Genomic DNA, 16,711 nt, shown 5'->3' on the forward strand with positions numbered 1-16,711 from the left:
GCAGTTTCAATCAGTAGGTATTTTTTTTTGGCTATGTTAACTAACTTTTATGCAGTTTTTAAAAACATTAGCTATTTCAAGAGGTCTATGAGCTGCAAAAAGTTCACACCTGCATCATTGCACTTCTCCTCACTCTCTTCTCCCCCAATATGTTCTGGGACTTCCCTTAACCCTCTGAAGCAGATTTACCATATTTTTCGCTCTACAGGATGCACATTTTTCCCCTCCAAAAATGAAGGGGAAATGTGTGTGCGGCCTATGGAGCGTATGCAGGTGGGAGGCAGGCAGGAAAAGCCCCCAAAAGCCACACACAAGCTCCGTGCGGCTCTTGTGGGCTTTTCCTCAGGAGGGAGAAGGGACTGACGCAGCCAGTCAGTCCCTTCTCCCTCCTCGTAGAAAAGCCCACAGGAGCCGTGCGCTCCTTAAAGGGTGCGTGGCTCCTGTGGGCTTTTGCAGGAGGTAGGGGTATTGCCATAGCCGCGCGCAGCCTCTCCCTGTCAGAGAGGGTGCGCGGGGATAAAGAAGCCATAGCCCCGGGCTTCCCTGGCAGCCTCGAGAAGCTCACGGAGCAGCGGAAGGCTGCGCGCCTTTCAGCTGCTCCCCGACCTGCTCTTTGGGGCTGGCAGTCGGCTCTCCCCCGCCAGCCCCAAAGAGCAGGTCGAAAGGAACCTGAAGCCTGGAGAGCGAGAGGGGTCGGTGCACACCGACCCCTCTCGCTCTCCAGGCTTCCAAGGTAGCCGCCTGAAGGTGACTGAACACACCTTGAACGGCACCTTGTTTTAGAGGGGGAGAACAAGGGGGGGGGAATTCTCCCCCTCTCTGCTCAGCGCCTCCTGCCGCTTTGCTGAAGGGGCACCGGGTAGAGAGGGGGAGGGTTTTTTTTCTTGTTCTCCCCCTCTAAAACAAGGTGCGTCCTATGGTCCGGTGCGTCCTATAGCGCGAAAAATACAGTAGATCAGGGCAACCACATGAAGGGGAAATCCCACTGAAGGAGCAGATGTCCTTGCACCAACAAAACTTCGCCGGATACAACCCTCACTGCTAATTATTCACTAAAAGCATTCCGAATGGTCACTTGCACACGGTGAAGTTTTTCAAAAAATCTTCCATGGGGAGGACTGTCGGTTTGCATTTCTTAGTGCAGAAAGTATTGATCTGATGTGTAGAGAACTTTCCTATTCTGATTAGTTCAGGAGGGTTCTGGAAGCTTCTGTGTGTGAAAGAAACAATCAGAAGGTTCATGATGTTTGGGTTATACCTTCAGAGAACCTGAGCACAGCTGGTTTAAACTGATTCTCTTATCTCTTTTCTGTCAAGGTCATGCTGACTATAAAAGTAGGGCCAGAGGAAGCCTGGGTTTCACTTTCTCTATTTATCTCTCTTCCTCCTGGTATGGTGTCCTGTACATAGTATACATAGTGTTAAGGTTTAGACTTAAGTTATTGTAAGTTAAAATTAAGTCTGCTGCAACTGGATTTCTTATGGACAGTGCCAATCCTGAATGTATTACCGTATTTTTCGCCCTATAGGATGCACCGTCCCATAAGGCGCACCTAGTTTTTTGGGGGGGAAATAAAGGAAAAAAAATTATTTCCCTCCAGGCGCGGGGCTGGGGCGGGGGAGGCCCGAGCTTCCCCCGACCCCAGTCCCCAAACAGGCAGCTCTCTGCAAGCCGTGGGAGCCCAGCGCTGGCTCCCGCTGCTTGCTGAGAGGTCCGCGAAGCCTGGACGCACTGAGCTCAGCGCGCACAGGCTTTGGCATGCAGGCAACTCTCCGCAAGCAGCGGGAGCACTCCTGCTGCTTGCGGAGAGGTCCGCGAAGCCTGGAGAGCGAGAGGGGTCGGTGCGCACCAACCCCTCTCGCTCTCCAGGCTTCAGCAAAAGCCTGCATTCGTCCCATAGGACGCACACACATTTCCCCTTCATTTTTGGAGGGGGAAAAGTGCGTCCTATAGGGCGAAAAATGCGGTAGATTTATGACCATTATGCTCATTTGCCTTCAGCAGCAGTAAAGCTCTGCTGGATGAAATATTTAATTGCTTCCGGTCTATTTTTTGGGAATCCCGCAACGTGTTTTACTCTGCTAACTATACGTCTGAGCTCTGCTCTGGATCAATACTGAGTAGAATTTCAATGACAAGGACTTACTTTCTTGAGAGCGCAAACTCGGAGAACCTTTTCGTATTTTTCTTTGTGGTATTCTTTTCCGAAGAGTATGTTACTTCTTACGGAGCCAGAAAACACCCACGGCTGCTGAGAAACATACGCTATTCTCCCTCGAACATCTGTGAAACCTTTGGCTGCAGACAGTTCACCAAGGACAGCACTCAAGAGTGAAGACTGAAAGCGTTGGGGAGGAAAAATAATTAAAGTTAAGGTTTTTGATGGGTGCAGGAAAAAATGTGTACATGCAAATCCACTCACCTCCTGCAACCCTTATTACATGGGCCGACATAATGCTTTTAGCTATTGTCAAGCAACTGGAAGAGGAGCTCAATTGCTCCCTCACCTAATCTTCCTGCACTTACCGTATTTTTCGCCCTATAGGACGCACCGGCCCATAGGACGCACCTAGGTGTTTTTTTTTTGGGGGGGGGGGGAATAAAGAAAAAATTTTTATCCCCCCACCCACCCACGGGGGAAGCCCGAGCTTTTAAAAACGCACCTACCGTAGTTTTTAGAGGAGAAAGGGATATCTGCCCGAAGCACCGGGCACTCTGCTTCAGCGCGCCCCGCGCTGCAGGCTGCTATCCGCAGCATAGGGAGCCCTGCGGGAAGTCCCGCGGGCTCCCCAGGCTTGCTGATAGCTTCCTGAAGCCTGGAGAGTGAGAGTGGTCGGTGCACACCGACCCCTCTCGCTCTCCAAGCTTCAGCGAAAGCCTGCATTCGCCCCATAGGACGCACACAGATTTCCCCTTCATTTTTGGAGGGGGGAAAGTGCGTCCTATAGGGCGAAAAATACGGTATATTTACCAGGGTGAAGACTTAATAAATAGCACCAGACATAACTATAGCTAACACCAGTGCTATTTTTCTAGAAAAAGAGCTGCTGGAACTCACTATGAATGCCTCTTATAATGGCAATGGCGCCCACCTGGGAGGTGCCAGAACTGGGTTCCCGTGAGTTCCAGATGAAAAAAGCCCTGGCTACCCCTAACCATGGGGGACGCGGGTGGCGCTGTGGGTTAAACCACTGAGCCTAGAGCTTGCTGATCAGAAGGTCGGTGGTTCGAATCCCCGGGACGGGGTGAGCTCCCGTTGCTCGGTCCCTGCTCCTGCCGACCTAGCAGTTCGAAAGCACGAAGTACAAGTAGATAAATAGGTACCGCTCTGGTGGGAAGGCAAACGGCATTTCTGTGCACTGCTCTGGTTTGCCAGAAGCGGCTTAGTCATGCTGGCCACATGACCCGGAAGCTGAACACCGGCTCCCTCGGCCAATAAAGCGAGATAAGCGCCACAACCCCAGAGTCGTCCACGCCTGGACCTAATGGTCAGGGGTCCCTTTACCCTTTAACTCTAACCACTGTGCTCCCCTCCACATCAGGCTATGCTAACCAACTGCCCCCAAATCCTTCCACACAAGCTTATTTTTTTAATTTAAAAAACCCCACAAATTGTTCTCTCAACCTTTCTTATGTACTCTTTTATTGGTTTCCATTTCTCCCTTAAGAATAAAAGCAATGAACAAGAATAAAGAAAAGCCAGTAATGAGTCATGGCAATTAGTGGCACGGTTCCCTCCAAAGTGTAAGAGACACAGTTAGAGCTGGATACACAAAGCAACCCTAAATCTTGGCACAGTTTTGCTCTAGCAAAGCTTTTTTTGGGATTCTACAACTGCAAAACAATCTGCTTTAGTTGCAGAGGTGCAGATCTCTCGTTACACAGCAGCAGCAGCAGCAGCAGCAGCAGCAGCACAGATTGGCCTGTCACGCAATGCAAGAGTTTGGAATACCTGAGTAATGTATTTCATTCATTTATTCGGGTCCACATCCTTCAGTTCATTGGTGTGATCCTCAGCCACACACTTATTAAGCCGAAATAGCTATGCGCTCTATGCTTCCTTTCTCCCCCTCTGGGAATGCTGCGACTGAAGACTTCCTAGGTTAAGTAACCATAGTCCCTTGTTAAGTCTAAACTGGGAAACTGTGGTTACTAGGATCAGAACAAACCATAATAACCCCCCCCAAAAAAAATCTTCCAAACCATTGTTTCAGATCCTACTAACCACAGTTACCAGGAAGGAGGGGGCTAGGCACATGGGCAAAAGGCTCATGTCTATCTCGACTTAGTTCTTCTTCTTTGGAGATCACTCATAGCCAAGTAAGATTGTCTTCCATAAACACGGTTTTAACAGTGAGCCCGTAAGTGACTGTGGAGGCCAATTCTGGATCCACACATCCTTCCAGAGTGGGGACATAGGTTTCTGGGCAGGAGTTGATCATGGTGAGGGTTTGCCAAGTGTGCCTTCCTTTCATCCTGAGTTTGAGCGTCTTCAAAGCCCATGACACCTTTGGTCAGGGCTGTTCTCCAAGTGGAGTACTCGCAGGCCGGTGTTTCCCAGTTGTCTGTGTTTATACTATTTATTTATTTATTTATTAGATTTGCCTTGAGAGAGTCTTTCAACCTCTTCTGTTGATCACCAGCATTACACTTTCCATTTTTAAGTTCGGAATAGAGTAGTTGCTTTGGAAGAAGATAATCAGGCATCCGCACAACATGACCAGTCCAATGAAGTTGACATTGAAGAATCATTGCTTCAACACAAGTGATCTTTGCTTCTTCCAGTACACTGGCATTAGTGCACCTGTCTTTCCAGGCGATGTCTATCTCCACTTAGTTAACCTAGGCATGAATGCCCAAATCTGGGCACACACTCTTTGTTTAGAAGCAAATTGGGAAGCATTTTTAGAACTTATGACAGATACATGCATGTTTTATTTTTTATTAAATTACCATATTGCCCTTCATTCAAAGATCACAGGGTGGTTTACAAGATGAAAACACAAAAGTACATACCATAATAGCAGACAAAAATAATACCTGCGTCCATGGATTGAAGCGTTAGGACTTCATAGCTCTTGCAATTTGCAAAATCTTTAAAACCTATTTTGACCACCTTCCACCTGCCTCAAAATTAGAAGACTGGATGGTTTGTGCACAACTTAACTGTAATTCTAAGCAGTGTAAAAATCTGAGTTATGACTTACTTTTCCTGCTCCTACGGGGCCAATCACAATTAGTAATTCTCCCGGTCTGACAGTAATTGAAATGTTTTGAAGTGTCGGCAATTCCAGAGCCTATACATTAACAAAAGAACAATTAATAAAAAATTCTGACACGTATTAGAATCAGAAAAGTCTGCAGTCCCAATAAAATATACCCTGGAAACAGGGTTCAATGAAAGTAATAGTATTTGTTTCAAAGTAAATAGGTTAAGAATCAGGGTGAAAACTTCAAGTGATTTAGAATTACATCTATATTCTCTCAGCATTGTTTCAGAGTGAAACCTGGCCACATATTTTCTACACCATAGCTCAGCGGCATCTTTTCTTCTAATTGTTTCTTGAAATAAATAAATACTATCCAGTGAGATCATTTAATAAGTTTTCAAGATTCGATTATATATATAGTAACTTTGTATTAATGTAACATCTTTATATGTAACTGTGTCTTTTTGTAATATTTTGTTTACGCTGTTGTCACTTCAGTTTCCTGTACACCGCTTAGAGATATTTTTAATATATTAAGCAGTATAGAAATAAAATAAGCAATCAATAATCAATTAAAAAAAGGAAACCAAGTCTTCCCTAAAACCCAAGCCTCAGCTCACATGCCTGTGTTCTAAAACCTTTAATACTGATTCATTTTGAACTTCGGGAGGTTTGAATTTTGGAGGACGATCCCTTTTGAAATATTATTTATAAAGCCCCACAAGGTGGCAGCATCAGCCCCATATTAACACACACTCATTCACAACACGCAAACCATCCTGCCACAACCTTTGTGAGCATGATATCACCTTCACTGTACGGCACTTTCACTCAACAGAAAATCTGATTCAAATATAACACTGTGTTTCAGAACATAGCTACTGAATAGAAAGAATACAGAGAACGCAACTTGAGATAGCAAGATAGCATATGCTTGGTGAAATGGGGCCTACTGAAAATCTGAATGATCACAGAATGTTATGGAGAACTTCAAGAGTTCATAGAATTGAGTAAGTGCACGAGTGAATCTCTGTATACCAAATGAGGCGTCTTTGCTGTATTATTTTCAGTACCGGCTTAAAACATTTTTGTTAAGGCAAGAAGACGTCCAAGTGTTTTAATATTTTTAATTTACGGCTGAATTTAATTGATTTTCACGGTGTTAACTACTTGCCTTTAAATCGTTCTTATCAATAACTTTAATATTTCTTTTAAACGGATTAGAGATTTTGTTACAATCGAACAGTGGATGTGCTGGACCAATGTTTTGCCTCGGGAATGGACTGGATGTGAGAAAAGGCTGGAACCTAAGTCTGTTCAACTCGATCATGCAATCTGGAAACCATTTAAGCCGGCAATAAAGGCAGTGAAATTTTTAAAAATATATATTTTAAAGGCTTGTTTTCCCTCTGCCAGGCTTCGGGTGTCTCAGCCGGCAGTAGCCTTGCTGCTGAACAAGGTTTGGATTTGGTGTAACTTTATGCCATCTTAATTTACACCATCTTCTGATGTAGAAGATTGCTTCCCTGCCTCTGCCCCCCCCCACCCAAAAACCAAAACAACTCACCAAATTGGCTCCCCATTGCCACTTACTGCTTAAATCAATGATAAAAAGAGAATTCAGCAACATTCAGCTGTAGAAGAAGTGTACTTCTGGGATGAAATCAAACTCCTTCCTATTTTGCTGTTTCAAAGTGGGGGGTGGGGGTGGGGAATGACATTACCTTGTCCCAGTAACAGGTCAAATCCTGCACATGAAGGAGTGTATTTTCACTGCCACTTTTGAGTTGCGGACTGACCTCAGAAATCTCATCAAGGATCAAAAAGTTCTGCACCAACGGGGGAGAAAGCACAAAGACTTCTTCGAGCACAAAGCAGAACCGCATAGGGAAAATAACCCAGAATTTCCTTGTGAATCACAAGGTTACATAGCCACATTCAGAAACTATAAATGGCGCTAACTGGTAAACAACTTCAAGTCAGGAAAACTGATAACCCACCACCTCCTTGTGAATATATAGGAAGAGCAGCCTCCAAATACACCTGAAAAGTTAAATCACTGTCTAAGAAATTAAAGCTTAAAGTTAGCATATTGAATTCTAAATGCACCCTGGAAAACTACACTTTCATTCTACAAATCTTGCAAAGTAGGGGTGCCCTCCCCCACAAAAAAATTAATAATGAGAACTAGATCAATAGCTGACCCAAGGCTGCTTCAAAGGCAAATTTTAAAATGAAGCAGAACATAGCAGAGACTCAGAGGTCTGACAGCCAGGTAAGCATTGCTTCCCCCAGTGTTGCCCACCAACTGAATGGATGGGAAACTTTTGATCCACAAACCATATAACCTGACCCATGAGGTCAAACCACAAGTCAGCTGACTTTACTTGTGAAGTCAGCTGATGTGGAGGACACGGTTCAAGTCTACATTGCTTGTGGATGCCTGCTCCTAGCGAGGAACAGGTACCCCCAGCCAGAAGACAGAATTTAACCCTTGCTCAGTGGCTGATTTTGTTGTTGTTTAGTCATGTCCGACTCTTCATGACCCCATGGACCAGAGCACGCCAGGCACTCCTGTCTTCCACTGCCTCCCGCAGTTTGGTCAAATTTAAATGGCGGATTTAACAGAGGTTAAATCTTGCTTGGTTTGGCTGCCACATACCAATGAACAGCCAAAGCAAGCTCCTTTTTCCTCCAAGTTTGGAAAATGCAGACTTCTTTTTCTTCTCTCCCTGCCACCATAGGAAGGGGAGAAATAAGTGCTATGTGAGCCCTGCGCCTAGCACTTCCCAAAGCATCCTTGTGCTGTAGTTCCCAAGTGCCTGACAGCCAGCCGGCTGGCTGGGACTTGACCGGCAAGCAGCACATCGCAATTGCTTGTTGCCACAGCAATATTGTGAGATTGGCAGGTGCATGGCCCTATCGAATTTGGTGGACTGGTAGACTGATCCTGACAAATAAATTGGCAAGAAATGCTGACAAAATGTTTGTGTGCTTCCTCTCTCTAAGAGGCCACAAAGGACTAACATCTTCTCTGGCGACCACTTGTAGCCAAGGAAGGTTGTCTTCCATCAATACGATTTTAACAGTGAGTCCATAAGTGACTGTGGAGGCCAATTCTGGATCCACACACCCTTCCACAGTGGGGACACAGGTTTCCGGGCAGAAGTTGGTCGTGGTGAGGGTTTGCCAAGCGTGCCTTCCTCTTAGCACGTTTCTCCCTTTTGTCTTGAGTTTGAGCATCTTCAAACCCACGACACCTTTGGTAAAGACTGTTCTCCAATTGGAGCACTCCCAGGCCAGTGTTTCCCAGTTGTCGGAGATTATACTACATTTTTTTAGATTTGCCTTGAGAGAGTCTTTGAACCTCTTTTGTTGACCACCAGCAGTACTCTTCCCATTTTAAAGTTTGGAATAGAGTAGTTGCTCTCTTTAAGAGGCCACAAAGGGCTAACATAGATACAGGAGGGAGACTTGCAAAAAAAAAAAAGTGGTCTGGCAGTTTTGTGGATTTGTAACGCTGCAATTAAACATATCCAGAGAACATCCGCTTTTGTTTAGAATCATAGAATCATAGAGTTGAAAGAGACCACAAGGGCCATCGAGTCCAACCCCCTGCCAAGCAGGAAACACCATCAGAGCACTCCTGACATATGGTTGTCAAGCCTCTGCTTAAAGACCTCCAAAGAAGGAGACTCCACCACATTCCTTGGCAGCAAATTCCACTGTCGAACAGCTCTTACTGTCAGGAAGTTCTTCCTAATGTTTAGGTGGAATCTTCTTTCTTGTAGTTTGGAACCATTGCTCCGTGTCCGCTTCTCTGGAGCAGCAGGAAACAACCTTTCTCCCTCCTCTATGTGACATCCTTTTATATATTTGAACATGGCTATCATATCACCCCTTAACCTCCTCTTCTCCAGGCTAAACATGCCCAGCTCCCTTAGCCGTTCCTCATAAGGCATCGTTTCCAGGCCTTTGACCATTTCGGTTGCCCTCCTCTGGACACGTTCCAGTTTGTCAGTGTCCTTCTTGAACTGTAGTGCCCAGAACTGGACACAGTACTCCAGGTGAGGTCTGACCAGAGCAGAATACAGTGGCACTATTACTTCCCTTGATCTAGATGCTATACTCCTATTGATGAAGCCCAGAATTGCATTGGCTTTTTTAGCTGCCGCGTTACACAATACCTTGATTCGTCGAATGCTGACCATTGCTTCCGATGCTCTCTCAACAGCCGCTGGGAAGAAGAGAGTAACAGTCAGTCTCACGGCACCATAGAGAGACACCGCAACGAACACCCGACTTGCGGAGATCTGATTGCCCAGCAACACATAAGTCATGAAGGTCATAAACACGGTGATTTTGCTGGCAACGAAGAAAGATGCCAGGTTCATTCCCCGAAGGTAAGAACTCTTGAGAACCTTGGAGATCTCCTTCCTGAAAATAATAATAGTAATAATAACACAGTGTTGATTAATAAGTATTTATTTTCATGGCACATAACAATACATTCAATGCACAAAGAGATCTTCTGAAACGTATGTATTTTAAACACACACCACGATAAATCAATCTAGAGAGAAGTGCATTAGAAGTCCTTTTGTTCTTCTAATCACATTTAGTAATAAACAAGAGAGGAGAAAGATCATAGCAGGAGCAAGATTTCATTTCCTGTGGTTGGATTTATATATATCTCTAATTTTAAAAACAAAAACAAAAAAGGTTAAAAAAGAAGGACTGGAGCCTCAGGATCCCTACAATTCTATGAAAATACCTGATAGCTTACACAATATATAGGATTACTCTTTTGGAGCACATTTTTGAGGTCTCAGGGTATAACAAATTGAAAATATGCTGGGTCCCGCTTTGTACTTTTCTCAGGTTTTAAAGACGGCGATATGTTTAAGTTACCGCATACGGCAACCGTAATTATTATTACATCACCACTACTTACAGAAATATATGTTACCATTGCATAAGAAACAGGCTATTCAGGCACATTGAGATAATTGTTTTATGTCCTCCAAAAAAAATTCTTGGAATCTTTTCTTGAGACATATCATTAAAGAAGACATATCATTAAACTCCTATATAGCTGTTTTTTTAAAAAAACAAAAAAACTAAGCAAACTAGAAGGTGGCAAGGTTGCTTGTCCATAACATTGGATAAGCGTTCAACATTACCTTCTCATGTTGTTCACAAGATCAGCGAATGACTTTTCCCAAGCATACATCTTAATTATCCGCATTCCACTGATGACTTCATTCATGGTCCTGATCCTTATATCTGTGAAGGCTGCTGTTCTGCTCCTGCAATTTCAAGAGGAAGCTATTAAAGTTGCAATCAAACCATTTGTAGCTTTTGGTTTTTGTCTTTTTAAAAAAACATCCTCTAGGAGATATATATATATATATATAGGCCCCAAAATGGTTAATGGTTATTCCGCAGACATCCATAGGTTATTTCCAAGCGGAAAGAATGTACAAACGCTAATGAATAACTGTTTAGTGAACTGTTTACCTAAGATTAGAGAATCATTTAAGCTTTTGACGCTGTTCCAATACACCTATGGGTGACCTTGAGCCAGTCACTCAGACCAACCTATAGCACAAGGTCGTTGTGGGAATTAAATTAGGATGGAAAAGAACCTGGGCTTTTTTAAGCCAGAACTTGCAGGAACTTTGTTCTGGCATGTCTCAAGTGTGCGCCACTGCCATGATAAGAGAATGTATTCATAGTAAGTTCTGGTACCTCTTTTTCTGGAAAAATAGCAACGGAGATAACCACAAAAGCCACTATGAGCTCGATGGAGGGAAAGGTGGGCTATAAATTATATACATTGAATGAATGAATGAATGAATGAGGGAAAGTTTTTTCAGCTATCCAGGGCTTTTTTTTTTCAGTCAGAACTCAGTTCTGGCACCTCTCAGGTGGGCGCCACTGCCATCCTTTCTGAAGCAGCTTAAAGGTTGGCAGCAAAATACACAAATAATACCATGCCCTTGGAATTTTTTTAAAAATCTGAATTGTGTGATGCAGTCCTCCAACCCAAAGACGTTTATAAAAATGTATATATTAGGAGGCAGCGTGCATAAAGATGAACATATCTTAGTGAAATAACATTAAAAATCCATTTGATTAGGGGAAATTGCTCGCAGAAAAATGTATACATTATTCAAAGCTGAATATAAAAAGTTGCATATCAGGAGAAATTCATACTGCAAGGCTGATGAATTTTCATGAGGATTTTTGAATTGAATTGTTTTTGTTTTGATTGTGTATTATCAGTGATTTTATATTGTGATTTTGTCCTGTGAAGCACCCTGAGAACTGCGGGTATAGGGTGGTATACTAAAAATAAAAATAAAAAACATTAATTCTTCAAGAATCTCCCCACGGTGCAGTTGGTGGCAGATGGCTTTGAGAAGAGGCAGGACAAGGCAGCTAAAACCGGGTCAGGTACCTGGCATTATCACTGTCTGCCATCCTCATTCTTCCGGAAAACTCCCCATGGGGAAGTTGGTAGCAAACAGTGGGTTGTGGATCCATACTGAGGGAATCTTGCCCGAGAAACAAAGACAAGAAGGTGGACAAGAAGGTCCACCAGGAGCTACCATTCTTTCTTCTCAAATATTTTCCTGGTCCTTGCCTCCATAGTCCTCTCCCCTTCTGACACTTCCTCTCAAAGTACAGTGGTGCCTCGCAAGACGAAAATAATCCGTTCCGCGAGTCTCTTCGTCTAGCGGTTTTTTCGTCTTGCAAAGCATCCCTATTAGTGGCTTAGCGGATTAGCGCTATTAGCGGCTATTAGCAGCTTAGAAAAAGGGGGGGGGAAGGGAAAAAACTCGCAAGACATTTTCGTCTTGCGAAGCAAGCCCATAGGGAAATTTGTCTTGCGAAGCGCCTCGAAAAACGGAAAACCCTTTCGTCTAGCGGGTTTTTGGTCTTGCGAGGCAATCGTCTTGCGGGGCACCACTGTACAGAACTTCACTTTCCCCTATTGGCATGAATATGCTGGCTGCATTTGTAAAAGGAAGTAAAAGTAAAAGATACCCTCAGGGACACCATGCGGGCAGGGCCCAAATTTATTTCCTCAAAACCATTTTGAGTCAGCCCTGCTCCTTTCTGAAGTTTAGAGTAACCTTTATATACCTAAAAAACTTAATATTACACAACTCTGGAATTCCCTCTGCAACAAGGAAACCTCACAAGGTTTTAAGAAGCCCGGCAAAAAAAAAAAAAAATCACTTTTTTTTTGGTAGACTGACATTTGGCTGAAAAAATGCTGGACCCAAGAAAAATCCCTCACTCAGTCATAATGTTCACTGAAGTTGCCGTGGCGAAGTTCCATGCCTACCTCATGGAACTGTTGGAGGGATAAAATTGAGAATCTAAATACATACTGCCCAAACCTTAAAACGCAATTGTATGCAATTTGGGTTATAAATGTTGCTGTTGGGTGAGTGGGAAGTCACTAGTTTTGTTGAATTGAAGGAACGTCTCCACCCATCATTCAGCCTGGACACCGAGGTCCAGTGGCAAGGGCCTTTTGGCGGTTCCCTCACTGCGAGAAGTGAGGTGACAGGGAACCAGGCAGAGGGCCTTCTCAGTAGTGGCACCCTGTGGAACGCCCTCCCATCAGATATCAAGGAGATAAACAACTACCTGACTTTTAGATGACATCTGAAGGCAGCCCTGTTTAGGGAAGTTTTTAATGTTTGATGTTTTATCACATTAAATAATAATAATAATAATAATAATAATAATAATAACAACATTCTATTGGGAGCCACCAAGAGTGGCTGGGGACATCCAGCCAGGTGAGTGGGGTATAAATAATAATAATAATAATAATAATAATAATAATAGTTGGCCTTACCACTAAGAAATTTGTCTTTTCAAAACCTCCACAAATGCAGTAACTGAGAATTTACCCCATTTTTTCTTTACTACCTTTTAAAGCAGACACGTCAACCAAAAGAATATGCAATGGCAGAGCATGTCATGTTAGGCGGTGAAAGTTTGCAAATTTCTTCTGTAAGCGGTCTTAAAAATCTGGTTTTGGGTGTGAGGGAATTCAAACCTGCTATCATTTTTGTGATCGGACAGTATTTAGTTTGGTAAATCTATGTTTGATTTTAAAAGCACATATGCTGCTCTTGGAAAAACCAGAGAATGTTTAGTTTACCTTTTGAAAATGCTGGGTAATGCTAAATAAATAAATAAACAAACAAACAAACAAATAAATAATGTAGAATATAACTGCAAGTACTTGGGCAATGACTGATTTCTGTGCAATTTTACAAACAGTTTACTTACCGAGTAAAACTAAATTATATTAATTTAACCAAACTATCTTTTGAATTCCCAAGTCATGTTATAACCTTTTCGCACCCCTCATTTTTTGAATTTAAAAGTTAAAAACTGCAACCCTCCCTAATGCAATAGGTTCCTTACTCTTGATCGCCCGAGCAAATAGTCCAAAAACAAGATGTCATAAAGATTAAAACAAAAAACAAAAACCTGTATCATACAAGCAAGGACTTCCAGTGCTTTCTGTTCTTTCTACTGAATGAACACGCTCCTTTTTTTCCAATACTTTATGTAAAAATGTGCACATAACAAAATACAAACCAAAACAAAAATGAAGTTGGCAGGTTTCTTTCCAGGGATCTTTTAAACATTCTGAAACAAAAATCACGAGATGCCAAATGCTTTTACCTCAGCGATGAGAACAGCCTCCCAATGCAGCTTTGCAGAGGAAGCAGAATAATTAAAACAGCCATTCCCGCAAGACATGAGGGGCCAATTTCAAGCCAAAGAAGCGCCGTTACTGCTATCGCTTGAAGGGGTCCGGCCCATAAGAAGTGCAAAAAAATAGTCACCTGCAGAAACAGAAACACACAAATTTACTGATAGCAAAGATTAGAACCGAGAGTGTGACAGTCGCAGGTGTACTTCACATATGTCAAATTACCTTACACAATCATATCTGGGTTCAGAGATGCCTGTGACCAGTGCTTTTTTTCGGGGGGGGGCGCAGGGGTATGCATACCCCTAAACATTTTGTGAAACTTTGTACTTTTGTCCATTTACTGCATTTATTTTTCCCGATTTGAACTATAAAATGGTGATGTTCTTGAGTCAAAATGAAAGTACCCCTAAACATTTTTTTTTTTAGGGAAAAAGCACTGCCTGTGTGACTCATGGAGAAATTTCTACACGAACGAGAAATAAACATGTAGATGGGGCTGAAAGAAAACAAAGCCACTTCTAGTTCGCATGCGGATATTTGCAGGAACCGCTGAACCAAAGATGACTACATGGAAGAAATTCTGGCGGCAGCAGTTTGTGTGTCTGTATGCAAAAGAGCCTGCAGGCAAACAATTATTTCAATCATCTTCAACAACAGCTTTATTGTACTAGCCTTGACAATTTACAGATAAAATTCCCATTACAGAACATTACAAAACAAAATCCACTGCAAAGAGTCTTTCCATATTTGAATTTTGTATATAGAATTTTAAGTCAGAAGAGAAAAACATTACTTTCCCCAAACAATTCAATGTGACAGGAACATATCTATGTCTTTCAAATTCATTATAAATTCAAAATTTTTAATGTATTTTGTGGTTTTATATCTTGATTTTATTCTGTGAACCGCCTTGAGACCCCCCCCCCCCAGGAGATATATAAATTCAATAAAGAATAAATAATAATAATAACTGAAAGGGGGAAAAGAGTGCTTCCTCCAGATTGATGTTTGCTCTGATTCAGCACCATGGGTAACGAACAGGACAAGGAGGAAACCTTTTGGACCCATGCTTTCTATTATTATTATTATTATCATCATCATCATCATCATCATTTTCAAAAACAGGAACAGAGAGCATATTTAAATATGGACCCATGCTTTCTAGGCATGGCGCAAACAGAAGTGTGGAGAAGCCCTCACTGTGAGCCATTCTTCAGAAGAGAGTTCACCATATGAAAGAACAAGGTGCTAAAAGCACCCCTAGAGTTGGGTGCTCAATACTGTCATGACACTGGGTGCTTCAGGTTAAATCGTGATGGGTGGTTTACTGTGAACACGCCAATGACTCCCGATTCACTAATGCCTCCTAGAGTATGGAAGAAATAAACCTGATTGTGTCTTGTTTCCCCCGAAGCAAACCACTATCTGAATTCCACGCTATCAATACTGGGCCTTACCTGATCAAATTTATTCACATCATTTGATAGAAGATTTACAATCTGGCCCGTTGTAGTCTTTGTCATGGCTGTATTGCTCAGACGAAGTGCCTAGAGAGGAAGAGAAAGAGAGAAAGAAAGAAAAAGAGAGAGAGAGAAAGTCTAATTTCTCTAGTTGCATTGTAGGGTATTTTGTTCACAATACAGTGGTGCCCTGCAAGACGAATGCCTCGCAAGACGAAAAACTCGCTAGACGAAAGAGTTTTCCGTTTTTGAGGTGCTTCGCAAGACGAATTTCCCTATGGGCTTGCTTTGCAAGACGAAAACGTCTTGCGAGTTCTTGCGAGTTTTTTCCCTTCCCCCCCTTTTTCTAAGCCGCTAAGCCGCTAATAGCCGCTAATAGCCGCTAAGCCACTAATAGCGCTAAGCCGCTAATAGCCGTGCTTCGCAAGACGAAAAAAACGCAAGACGAAGAGACTCGCGGAACGAATTAATTTCGTCTTGCGAGGCACCACTGTATTTTCCAGACTTAGTATGTTACTATTCCAGAAGATGTTTGATTTTAGAGCTGTATGAATCAAGTATCTTCTTCTGTGGCTGTGTGAAAAAAGGTAAAGGTAAAGGATCCCTAGACAGTTAAGTCCAGTCAAAGGTGACTATGGAGTTGTGGCGCTCATCTCGCTTTCAGGCCAAGGGAGCCGGCGTTTGTCCACAGACAGCTTTCCAGGTCATGTGGCCAGCATGACTAAACCTCTTCTGGTGCAACGGAACACCGTGACAGAAGTCAGAGCACACAGAAACGTCGTTGACCTTTCTGCCACAGCGGTACCTATTTATCTACTTGCACTGGCGTGCTTTTGAACTGCTAGGTTGGCAGGAGCAGGGACAGAATAGGAGCTCACGCCCTCACGGGGATTCGAACCGCTGACCTTCTGATCGGCAAGCAGAAGAGGCTCAGTGGTTTAGACCACAGTGCCACCCGCGTCCCTGCTGTGGCCGTGTAAGAAACCAAGGTTACACCAAAGGCTCATATCCTCCACCCCACCCAAAAAATATGTCATTTTGGACCAAAAACACGATTCAGATTTGGGTACGTGATAACTGAGGACAAAGACAGCTGAGAAGAAAGACGATGCTTTCTCCACCTGTCACATGGGTGATCCGAACCAGCTGAATCCCATTGGCTCCCGATCTCCATGGTTGTGGGGACATGGTTTGGTTGAGCCTCAGCCTTCAACTTTGGCTCAGTTCTGCTTAAGCTCTTAAGATAAGTTCTTCCCAACACTGCAATGACATAATACGTGAAACC

At 43.2% G+C, this 16,711-nt stretch overlaps 1 protein-coding gene across 3 annotated transcripts in view; it reads right to left on the reverse strand.

The window, feature by feature from the left end:
* The window catches only part of ABCC4 (ATP binding cassette subfamily C member 4 (PEL blood group)), a 157,709-nt gene that overhangs the window by 116,859 nt on the left and 24,139 nt on the right, over nt 1–16,711 (reverse strand). For all 3 annotated transcript variants that reach the window (XR_013837848.1, XM_079972434.1, XM_079972433.1), the window contains exons 5-11: nt 15,424–15,513; nt 13,933–14,096; nt 10,395–10,520; nt 9,399–9,648; nt 6,936–7,040; nt 5,209–5,298; nt 2,148–2,339 (exon numbers count right to left, since the gene is read on the reverse strand). Coding sequence is in view for 2 of the 3 variants with exons in the window: in XM_079972434.1 (XP_079828560.1) it covers nt 2,148–2,339; nt 5,209–5,298; nt 6,936–7,040; nt 9,399–9,648; nt 10,395–10,520; nt 13,933–14,096; nt 15,424–15,513 (1,017 nt within the window). In the remaining variant the exon portion in view is untranslated. The remainder of the gene's footprint in view (nt 1–2,147; nt 2,340–5,208; nt 5,299–6,935; nt 7,041–9,398; nt 9,649–10,394; nt 10,521–13,932; nt 14,097–15,423; nt 15,514–16,711) is intronic.

This window comes from Podarcis cretensis (genome assembly GCF_951804945.1).
Source record: "Podarcis cretensis genome assembly, chromosome: 4".
NCBI lineage: Eukaryota > Metazoa > Chordata > Lepidosauria > Squamata > Lacertidae > Podarcis > Podarcis cretensis.